The 12158-nt window shown below is 44.8% G+C and overlaps 1 protein-coding gene across 1 annotated transcript; it reads left to right on the top strand.

Moving 5' to 3' along the window:
* Nucleotides 1–7491: 7491 nt before the first annotated feature.
* LOC120717183 lies at nt 7492–9584 on the top strand. The gene is made up of 2 exons (XM_040005058.1): nt 7492–7668; nt 8052–9584. The coding sequence occupies exon 2, from the start codon at nt 8301–8303 to the stop codon at nt 9387–9389; it is 1089 nt and encodes a 362-aa protein (XP_039860992.1). The 5' UTR covers nt 7492–7668; nt 8052–8300; the 3' UTR covers nt 9390–9584.
* The last annotated feature ends 2574 nt before the right edge of the window (nt 9585–12158 follow it).

Here is a 12158-nt window from a genome sequence, read left to right as displayed (position 1 = left end):
ACACTCCTGAGTACACTGAGGCTGCTTTGATATCGATGCCACACTCTGTCAGGTCTGATTCATAGAAGATCAGGTTTCCTTTCTGCAGCTGATCAAAAGCCAGTTTTCCCAGAGACTCAATCATCTTCCTGCTCTCTGGACTCCAGTGTGGATCTGTCTCAGCTCCTCCATCATACTTGACCTTCTTCACTTTGGCCTGAACCACCAGGAAGTGGATGTACATCTCAGTCAGGGTCTTGGGCAGCTGTCCTCCCTCTCTGGTTTCCAGCACATCCTCCAGAACAGCTGCAGTGATCCAGCAGAAGACTGGGATGTGGCACATGATGTGGAGGCTTCGTGATGTCTTGATGTGGGAGATGATCCTGCTGGCCTGCTCCTCATCTCTGAATCTCTTCCTGAAGTACTCCTCCTTCTGTGGGTCAGTGAACCCTCTGACCTCTGTCACCATGCCAACAGAGTCAGGAGGGATCTGATTGGCTGCTGCAGGTCGTGTGGTTATCCAGAGGCGAGCAGAGGGAAGCAGTTTCCCCCTGATGAGGTTTATCAGCAGCACATCCACTGAGGTGGACTTTCTAGGGTCAGTTAGGATTGTAGTTTTGTGGAAGTCCAGAGGAAGTCGACACTCATCCAGACCATCAAAGATGAACACAACCTGGAAGTCTTCAAAGCTGCAGATTCCTGCTTCTTTGGTTTCAGTAAAGAAGTGATGAACAAGTCCCACCAAGCTGAACTTTTCCTCTTTCAGCACATTCAGCTCTCTGAAAGTGAATGGAAATATGAACTGGATGTCCTGGTTGGCTTTGTCTTCAGCCCAGTCCAGGCTGTATTTCTGTGTTAAGACTGTTTTCCCAATGCCAGCCACTCCCTTTGTCAGCACTGTTCTGATTGGTTCATCTCTTCCAGGTGAGGCTTTAAAGATGTCTTCTTGTCTGATTCTTGTTTCTGGTCTGTCTGGTTTCCTGGATGCTGTTTCAATCTGTCTGACCTCATGTTCATCATTGACCTCTGCAGTCCCTCCCTCTGTGATGTAGAGCTCTGTGTAGATCTGATTCAGAAGGGTTGGGTTTCCTGCTTTAGCGATGCCCTCAAACACACACTGGAACTTCTTCTTCAGGGTGGATTTAAGGTTACGCTGACAACGTCCACTGGGAGTTCCTTTAGAAATAAAGAAAAATATATATATTGAATTTAAGTACTTATCAAGGGTACATGACCATTTCTTTCCTGCCCAAATTAAGTGCTTGTGAAGAATCAGGTCAAGTTCTTGCAACATTATGAAATTTTAGTTTTTCCATTAGCTGATATATTTATAGATATCTTCTTACTGCTCAGTAGATGATCAGCCTGCTTATTCAGCTTCATTCTCTTCAGGATGTTTGCTGTGATCTTCACAAATGACTCCTTGCTTGAATTATTATAGTTGAACTTTTTCATTTGTTTTGAATCGAGTTTAGGCTCACACTTTTGATATGACTCTAGAAAAACAAACAAAAACATAGTAACAGATCCATCACAGCATTATTAAGTTGTTGCATGGTTTGTTTTTTGTGTGTCTGCCTTTTCTTCACCATCATGTGTAACTGAAGCCTTTTTTGTATTTATTAATAATTCACCATCACATCATGTCAGATGTTTAAGTTACTTCATGACAAATTTTAACTAAGTACATGGGTGTTAAAGTAATGTTTTTCTGTATATTGAAACAGTTTGTAGACATCAAAGCCCTGTTTATTTTTTAGTCACAATTCGATTCGAATTGAATCTGGGAAATTTTGACAGTCAGAAATATTATATAATTCAGATCAGTACATTTACATATTTTTGTATCTATAAAAAGGAAGCTGACACACGCAAGACTTTATCAAAGGTGTGAGCATCACAACAGATGCCTTTGTGTCAAAATAGCTGAAGATAAAACACAGAAAAACATGAAGTTGATTTTCCAGGACTGGGATTTTATATTCTGCAGTACATCAAAAACAAAAGAAAACCATTAATCAACGTATGAACCTCTGATGTTACAGCGGTTTTATTAGAGACATGGCTGAGCGTTTTGCATTATTTTAAAAAGTTTAAATTTGTTCAGTATTGAACGGCAGAAATTAGGTTTTCTTTTCGGAAGTATGTAAAAGGAAAAAAAATTAGCAGCAGACAGGCTGTAAACAACGGTAGACTTGTGCGTAACAAGCAAGCGAATAATGAAGAAAACAGATTTTTAGATGGGAAACTGTTCTTGAAGTACAGAGAGAGAGAGAGCTGTGCATGAAGTGTGATTTTATTGTGGTGGAAGCAAAACAGTAAAAGTCAGAGGGAATTCATGATGATTGATTGATTGATTGATTGATTGATTGATTGGTAAGAGGTGAGAAAGGCGACATCTCACTGATTCTGATCCGCGCTGTGTGTTTACGTCTTTGTGCAGAATCCGTGTTGCTGCTCTCATTTACTGTCTTAGCTGTTTGGTGGTTGTTGAAATTTTGTGAGGTTTCACCTGAGATTCTGGCGTTTCGGGCAAAATAAATTTAGATTAAAAAATCGATTCAGGATTTTAATGAATCGATTTCACGTTATCCAAGCCAGAATCGATTTTAATCGATAAATCGATTATAAAAACCCAGCCCTAATTATTACCGACCTTGGGTTTAATTTGGACAGTGATTTTAAACTGGAAAGTAAATTATAATTGTTGTCTAGTTTTTCAAAGTATAGCGTTTATTATTTTAGGCAACTGACAGCAGTGAAATGTTTTCTTTCAAATTCAACATTTTTATTTGTCACACACACAACCATACACACAATACAACATGTGGTTTCTAGGCAGCACCTTGAAACAGTGATCCGTACTTTTATTTCATCCCATCTGGACTACTGTGATTGACTTTATGTGGGAGTCAGTCATTACTCTCGCATGCTCAGCTGGTTCAAAACACCGCTGCATGAAGCACCTATAAAAGAGAGCATGTTACCCCTGTCTTAGCCTCGCTCCACTGGCAGCCTGTATATTTTAGAGTTCATTTTCAAATTGTCGTGTTTAGTTTTACATTTTTCACAGTCTTGCCCTGCCTTACCTTCTTCACGCCTACACACCTCATCAGTCAGCTGACCAGCTCACTCAGATATCCTTCTCTATCATTGTTCATAAGTTATGGACTAACTTGCCGTTACATGTTAGAGAGCCCCCTTCACTGTCCACTTCAAAAAAACATCTTAAAACCCATTTTATTCTTTTTGACCCACTGAGACTCGGTCTGTTTTAGTTATTTGACCTTTTTTATTGTTTTTTATATCACATGTATTGTTATTATTTAGTATCAATGTACAGCACTTTGTGTCACCTATGGCTGTTTTAAAGTGTATTATAAATAAAGATAGTAGGTAAGTAACTGCTGTTATACTTATAGGCAACTGTTCATTAACTGGGGCTCAGAGCTTAGTTACACTGCAGAGCTGAGGATACAGAGATACCACATGGAAACAACCTGAGTTCCTATTGGTCAGTGCAGGCTTCGTGTGTTTCTACCTTACCAGTGGCTCCTGAGACAAACTAAGGAATTATTACCTTGTGATAAACAGGATGAAGATGCCTGGGCTGAGGGTTTCCCTGTTGGAGTAAAGGCCACCATGAATAAGGAACAGTTTGTTTAACAATGAAGACCTGCATGGCTTCAAAATACTCTAAATATAATCTCTAAAAGTTGATTCTGTTCATCTGGACGTAGTGTTTTCTGGGAGAAACGTGTCGTCACTCACCCAAGTGACTTCTTCAGTCTCAGCTGACTGCAGGTTTCAATCTTATAAACAGTACATTTGGATATTGACTGAAACCAGCCCACTGAAGGAACAATGGGCTGGGAGGTCAGTTTCTTCATCATAATTAAGCAAAATCTCATGACCACTGATCAACAACCACTGATCAATAACCATGAGTCCCATTCACAGAGAGTTGGGGAATGGCTGCAATCACAGCATGTAAGATGGTGACAGATGTACGAAACGTTTCTCCCACTGAAAACGCTACATTCAGATGAAAAAACAAAAACAACTTTTGGAGATTTACTTACCTGCATGATTGAGCATGCATCAAGATGTCTAAATATAATATTTGTACTCAAACAAATTTAGAAGAGAAAAGACACACAATTGAAAGTTCAGACTAAAACAGCCTCAGTTTTCCATCCATAAACGGTGACAGTGTTGTCCTGATACTGCACTGAATCATGTCTTTTTTCTCTGACTGACCTTCATTCATCTTCTTTAAAATCAACTCTGCCACCTCCATTACATGGCGAGTAGTGTATGTCTCCACCATAAGATCCACTGTTCCATGACGTCCATCCTTCCTTGCGTTCTCCAGTCGGCTCTTTTTGATGGTTGTGAAATCACCTCCGGGTCCTTTTTCCAGGTACCAGTGGAAAAGTTTCAGCTCCTCTTCTCCCAAATCTTCCAGCCTGTTCAGCAACTGCTCCTCAACAGATTTTTCCATCTTTCAACTGTAAAACATGAGAGAGAACATGAATCTCATCACATGTCCAATGTATTTACTTATTTAGAATATTTAGAGTTTGAGCAGTTTGAGTTCAGGTGTTGTTCTCAGAGCTTTTATTGAGCCATAATGTCTCCTTTTACCTCTTGAGCCCCAGCGCCCCCAGTACAAAGGGGGTGAACTGCCGTTTAACCCTCCAGCTCTCAGGTCTTTTATGCAAATATGGACACGTATCCACAAAAAGCTCAGAATTCACCCAAAGAATTCACATCAGCTCACACACACTTTCTACCTGCAGAGGAAACACAAATCATTCATGTGCACATCAGCTGAAATCCTCCTTTCATCATGTGTGCTGTCCAAATATCAGCTGCTTCTTTCCTGCTTCATCTCAGTGTCAGCTGAATGCAGTCAGACAGCAGTGTGAGGCAGAGGAAGCTGCCATCAGCTGCTCTGCTATCAGTCCACTAGATGGAGCCTGAAGCACACACGATGCATTCACTGACACACACTGATTCACTGTGACTGGAAGCTTCAGTCAGTCCAACACGTGTGAACAACATTTTAAACATTTCAGCTGATCCAGGATTCAAAGAGGATCAGCAGAGTTAAAGCTTCACACTAATTCTTCCTGCTGAGTTTGCAGAGAACTGCACACACACTGATTCACTGCTAATGAGAAGCTTCTTCCATCCAGTAATTCATCATCCATCAGCTCTGCTGCTGCTCTCAGTCCTGGACTCTGATCACAAACTAAAAGCAGCTTTTTAACTCGTGTCTGTAAGAACTCTTAGTGTTAGCTTAGCTTTAGCTTAGCGTTAGAGTTAGCTTAGTGTTAGCATGCTGTGTGCTAGCTCAGCGTCAGAGCTCTGCAGCTGTCTCGTGTGTAAATATTAATCACAGTGACAGTAAAGGAGGTAAAGGGCTGTGACGTCATCACGTACGCTGCGTCCTCTGTGGGCTCTGAGTGAACTCACAAAGTACAAACTACAAGTACACAAACACGAACGTAGCTCAGAGTGGCGGACACACTCGGCCTCGTTGGTCCAGCTGTGAGTCCGTTACCGTGAACTATGGAGCGGCAGATTTGTGCTGAACTAAGCTGCACACAGCTGATGTTAGCCAGGAAACATTACACACTGACTTTAATGGAGAGACCGGAAATACAAACACACACAGTTTGTTGTGTGAAGAAATCAAACACGAGCTGAACAAACAGTAAAGTTCCTAAAGACAAACTGTTAAAGGAGGAAACAAAGCAAACTTACAGTTTTCTTCACACACCAACAACAAGCTCCACTCCACACCTGGACACTAAACACGGACACACAGGTGAGCTGCCTCCTGGAAGGAGGCGGGATTTCTGGGATTTCACACAACCCAGGATTCAGATCGTGAATCCATGATGGGCTTGGATTTACATCATTATAAATGAAATGTGCTCTACTTGGAAGCAGCTGGCCCCGCCCCTTTTGACGGGTTGTGTGAGACTTTAAATCATCAAACTGTAAATTATAAATTGTTATTGATCCTTTACCCCCGAGTCCTAAAGTGTAGATTTATCTTCTTACTCTTCTTATATTTATTGTTTGTTTACTTGCACCGCTGTAACTGCAGCCTCGTCGTCTCGTCTCTCTATATGCTGGACTGTCTGTAGCGGAGATGACAATAAAGTTTACTTTGACTTCAGCAGCGCGCAGGCGCACCGAGGGCTCTCGCGCTCACTTTATAGAATTTAGAAAAAACATCGGTGCAGATTATAAGTCTGTATCATAATATCTGTTTGTTGTGTTGTTTTTATTTTGTTTTGCGAGTTGGTTATTAGATGCCGCTCCAGCCAGCCAGAGACTCCCCGCCGCCCCGCCCTCTCCTCCCTGTGCCGCCAGCAGCAGGCGCACCTCGCAAACGGAGGGCGCCCTTACTCCCAGCAAATGGCTGATAGAAAACCGATCGGTGCCTACGAATTTCCCAATATGCGCTGGCATGACGTCGGGGAAGCATGGGTACGACCGATTATTTTATTTTTTTCTTGCCAATGCCCGTGATGCCCCCCCCCACCACGATGCATTCTATTGGTTTGCACACTTACACACACCCAGCTGTGGTTTCCTGTTTTGCTGGACTCTGGAGAGCCCCGCCTTTAACGCTCTTCTCTCACAGAGAGCAACAGAAAACTTGGAAAAACTCCAGATTGACTGAACTCAGTTCAAAGTTACCTTGACACCTTTAGATGTGAGACGTAGTGATGGTCCGCTTGAAGCTGACGCTCCGGTGCGTGTGTCAGAAAGATCAACACACTGCTTCAGAAGCACCGTGTCGAGGCTTGATTCGTTTGGCCAGAGTCACGTGATCAGTGACGTCTGAAGCTTCGTTTAGAACGTACCTTTTTTTAAATCGAACTTTATTGAAACACAATGAGTATACAACATACAAACAGATGAAGTTTACAAAAGAACAGAACATGAACATACAGAACCAGGAGAAAAAAAATTATGATATGAGTAGGCGAAAAAAAATCAACATAAATATTGTTCTGAGAGGCTTTTTGTTGGTTGAGTCTGAAATTGATTGTATGTACAATTCATATCCTTATAAAAAGGCAGAAATATGGTGTTTTATTAATAAACTTACATTTAACAAATTTTTTATAAAAAACATTTATCATTCTTCCTGGGGAACTTAAAGAAACAGAATAAAACATTTTCCATCGTAAAGAAAACTCCCTTAAAATATGGACAATAACAAAACTGCTAAATTCTTCCAGAATCTCTGTGTAGAGGAACCAAAAGACATGTGCCACAGTTTCTGGATGATCCCCACAGAAAGTTCAATTAGTATTTATGTCTCTTTTAAATGTTACCATATAGTGACTGGCTGGGTAACATTTATGAAGAATTTTATATGAGATTTCCTTCACCTTGTTCACAATTAGATATTTATGGGATCATACAGACTGTCTTCCAGGTGATATCTGGAACATGTCAGTTCCAGTAAGATATTCTTGTTGGAAAGGCTGTCAGCTGTGTGGGGGGGGGCCCCCTTGTGGCGAGAGAGCACAGTTGCACTATTGAGCACATGTTCCAGTGATCAGAGTTGGAGCTAGCACATAGCAAGAGCCGCCTGGCAGACTGACTCTGCAGGGGATGTCTACACACGGTGTGAGTTGTGTGCGTCGCTAAAGAACTGTGAGTAGACGTGGAGCCATGCCTGAAAAGGACAGTTTTAGTCTTTTATGCCAATTAGACATTTAGTGGATGTAGAAGTGCAATGTGTATCGACCTGTTCGCTATGTGGCTAGTTCATGCTACTAATGCTACCTGTTATGCTACATACCTGCTAGCTGTAAGCTAAATGATTTGGTGTTTGTGATATATTGTTGTTGGGTGTATTGGCAATCAATGTCATGTACTGTAAGGGTTTGGGAGTAGTGTATGAAACTCGTGCATGTAGATGTTCATATAGGAATTCCCATTTGTAGTTCTGGTTAGATTCGAAGAACGCTAATGCATCATAATTCATGACTTAGATGTTTATTACATTCAGTATTCTGTATATGTTCTGTTCACAGACCACACACACCCACACCCCTCACCACTCTGTAAGCCTGCGGTTGCATTACTGTGTTGCTGTACTGTGCTGTTAAGCTGAGGAATCACAGTAAAGACGGTATAACCTTTATCTGTGCGTCCTGTGTGTTCTGACCGACACCCCAAGGTGAACACCACTGCTATTTCAGCCAACGCCTATACAGTCCTGGGTTCAACCCAAATTAACATTGGTCCTTCGAGCCGGATGGTGCTTTCCTTGGATCCTAAAGATGCAGCCTAGTTTCTTCTCCAGTGAAGATGTCTCAGAATCAACTCGCCCAAGGCGCCAAGTACAACCTCCTCCCTACCTTGCAGACTATGAGGTGAGCTTGGTGGGCCACCAACGAGACATGACACCCTACCGTCACTCGTACACAGCACAGTATGCACCCGGGCTAGAAGAGCGAAAGCAGTACGTGCCATCGGCAGTGTCTGTACAGACCTCCCGCTCATCTAGCCCAACAAGTCAGCCTGGATGGGAACACGCCGTGGATGAATGGACCGCTTCCCCGAATGATCTGCAGGATATGCGGCAGCATGTGCCCAGTAGGGATGGCCTGAACCATCAGCCTCCTTCTCCTTTCCATCGACCATGGGAAATGTCTGCAGTTTCGGGTTCGCAGTATGGTATGAATGGCAGACCTCAGCCTTACGCCCAAACACGTGAACCAGACAGAGGTGGTTACCTGTCGGAGCAACGGGACCAGAGATCACCCCCAACACATGTACCCCCTCTGTCTTCCTCCCAACGTATGCAGCCCATCAGTGTCCCCACGATTAGTTCCCATACACATAGAATAGATGCACGAACGAGTCCATGGCCGCAGTATGACAATAGGCAGGACATCCATGCTCAACAAGAATACCAAAGGCCATACTTTCGCCCACCATCAGCTCAGAGTATTCCACCCAAGGATACTACAATGATTGATACATTGGATAGGATGATGGGTGAACTACAGCTGTTAAAGGAGCAGACACTGACAGCTAGTCGGCCAACCCCGCCATTCCCCAACAGTGCACCTTCCTTTCGGTTTGAACATCCACCTATCATTCCGCAACATTTGAAGCCTCCTTGGCAGGAGCAGTTTCCTGCTAGGGCTTATCCCAGTTTCCAGAGTCAAGCCCCCACCAACATCTGGAGCCAGCAGCCCGTCGCCGAGGTATCAAGACCTATCACAACATCATCGCAATATAAACCTCATCCATCCCCAGCCAACCAGCCACCACATGTAATGGCAAAAGAGAAAACATACAGGGGTCCAACTCCAAGTATTCCTGATCTCATTAAGAAGGACCCAAGTGAGTTGCCCGGTTAAAGATCGCACTTGACAATCTACTGCCACCGGATGGGACAGAGCTTTTCAAGTTTCAGATACTGATGGATCATTTGAAACTAGATGAAGCACGTCTCATAGCTGATGCATATCTCAATTCTCCATCCCCCTATACTGACACCATGGCAGCCCTATCGGAGAAGTTTGGTCAGCCCCACCAGTTAGCCCTCAGGAAGATTGCCGGTGTTATGGATGCACCCGACATTCGTCGCGGGGATGTGGAGGCTTTTGAAAGATTCGCACTGCAGATTCGGGCTCTCGTTGGTATGCTGAAGACCCTTGGTCCGGATGGCGAAGTGGAACTGAAATGTGGCTCTCACGTGGCACGGCTCCTCAGTAAGCTGCCAGCTGAAATGAGGTCTGAGTTCCGGAGACACATGTGTCGCCATCCAGGGGTAGTATACAACCTAACAGACTTTTCAGACTGGTTACAGCTGGAAACATGGTGCCAAGATAGCAGTACCCAGCTTGGGGCTACAGGGCAGAAGGAGAGGGTCATCCAGAAACCAGAGCGCCTGAGAGAGGCGAAGTCAGTTAAGCGCATGGCCACTATCCTGCATGGCTCAGAGAATCTGCCGACGAAGCAGCCTGTCGAGTCGGTGAGCAGCAAACCAGCTGTCCATAGCAAGAAGAAAGGCCCGCTGAAAGCTTACTGCCCCTACTGTGATACGGAGGACCATTATCTGAGTCAGTGCCCCATATTCCAGTCGTTTGATAAGGCTCAAATCATAGACTGGATTAAGACAAACCAGCGTTGTTGGCGATGTGGCAGATCACATCAAGCAGCACAGTGCAATCTGAAGAAAGCTTGCAGCCTATGTCAAGGCAAACACCTTCTAGATCCTGTATGAGGTCAACGCCAAGAGTGTGAAGGAAGGTACTTGCCTGGTGAGCTCTGCAACTGAAATACTCCACCTAGATAAACCTTCAGATTCTACCCGTGTTCTGCTTAAAGTGATTAGAGTTCTCCTGAGAAATGGTGACAAAACTCTGGACACTTATGCCATCCTGGATGATGGCTCTGACCGCACCATGCTGCTCTCCTCTGCAGCTCAGCAACTGGGCCTAACAGGCACACCTGAAGACCTCGCCCTGAGAACTATCCGTCAGGATATCCAAACGTTACATGGGGCCTGCGTTTCATTCACACTGTCCCCTATCATGCAGCCCCAGAAATCCTTCCACATAGCTAATGCCTTCACTGCCCAGCGGCTTGGCTTAACTGAGCATTCATATCCAGTTACCATGCTCAAGAGAAGGTACCAACATCTGACGGACTTGCCCCTACAAACCTTCAGCAGAGTTTCACCCCTGTTGCTAATTGGGGCTGATCACCCACATCTCATAAACCCTATAGAGCCTTTGCACTTTGGATCACCAGGAGGGCCAGCTGCGATGCGAACCCGACTAGGATGGACTCTGCAAGGGCCTGCAAAGTCGCTTGAGTCACAGTTTAGAGCCTCAACAGTGTCTGTATACCTCCTGCAGCCCCCTATCTGTTGAACTCCAGAGGAATGTGGAGAAGCTGTGGCAAGTGGATGTTCTACCATATAAGAGTGAAAAGGAGGTGACAAGGTCGAAGGAGGATCATGAAGCCCTTCAGATATGGAGGCCAGAACAAGGCGCGTGGAGGTTAAGGGAGTGCTCCGGTATGCCACACCCTTATTGAGGAGGAAGGATGCACCACTTTTTCAGGCCACCCAAGAGGCGACACTGCCCAGCCTGAGGAGTATGGAGAGACGTCTGAGCAAAGACCCGGTTAGGGCTGCTGCATATATGGACGAGATTGAAAGGTTGGTGACCTCTGGGTTTGTAGCCAAACTGCAACCGGAGGTTGCCTCTCAGAGCCAAGAGAGTTGGTACATACCTCATCACATGGTCCAGCACAATGGCAAGAATAGAGTGGTCTTTAATTGCTCTTTTCGACACAAGGGACTTAACCTGAACAAGTCCCTATTGCCTGGCCCTGTCCTGAGCCCTTCTCTGGTTGGAGTGCTCCTGCGCTTCAGAGAACACAGCATTGCCATCAGTGGTGACATAAAAGGGATGTTTCACCAGGTGTGCCTACTCCCGGAAGACAAACCGCTCCTGAGGTTTCTTTGGCGCAATATGAATCGGGATGAGCCCCCTCACAGCTATGAATGGCAAGTCCTTCCCTTTGGGACAACATGTAGTCCCTGCTGTGCCTCCTTTTGCGCTACAGCGGCATGTCCTCCTGCATAGTGAACCAGGAGAGGAGGTGAGGTTTCTCCATCGAACGGTGCTTCTATGTGCACAACTGTCTACAGAGTGTTTCATCGATTGAAGAAGCCCAGCAGTTGGTCAAGAAACTACGGCAGCTTCTGGCTTCCGGGGGTTTTGAAATTCGGCAGTGGGCTAGTAATAGGCCAGAAGTGATTAGTCATCTGCCATCCGAGGCATGGTCAGACAAACTGGAACTCTGGCTGTCACAGGACCGACAAGAAGCGCATGAATCAACCCTGGGACTGAACTGAAACCTGTGAGACGGACACCCTCAGCCTCAAGCACCGACCCATTGACTATGGAGAGCCCACTATGAGGAACATATATCGAACCCTGGCTAGTCAGTACGACCCACTTGAGTTCATCATTCCCTTCACCACCAGGGCCAAGATTATTGTACAGCAACTCGGGACAAGCATCGGATGGGATGACCCCCATTTACCTCATGATTGCTGCACCAGTGGAAGACATGGAAGGGGAGTTGGTGCATTTATAGACGTTAACATG

Source organism: Simochromis diagramma, unplaced genomic scaffold (assembly GCF_900408965.1).
Source record: "Simochromis diagramma unplaced genomic scaffold, fSimDia1.1 OVJJ01000495.1, whole genome shotgun sequence".
NCBI lineage: Eukaryota > Metazoa > Chordata > Actinopteri > Cichliformes > Cichlidae > Simochromis > Simochromis diagramma.
This window is presented reverse-complemented; position numbering and strand designations above follow the sequence as displayed.

Coding starts and splice junctions, on each gene's coding strand:
- LOC120717183 (XM_040005058.1), top strand. CDS start 8,301: ATGCAGCCTAGTTTCTTCTCCAGTGAAGATGTCTCAGAATCAACTCGC.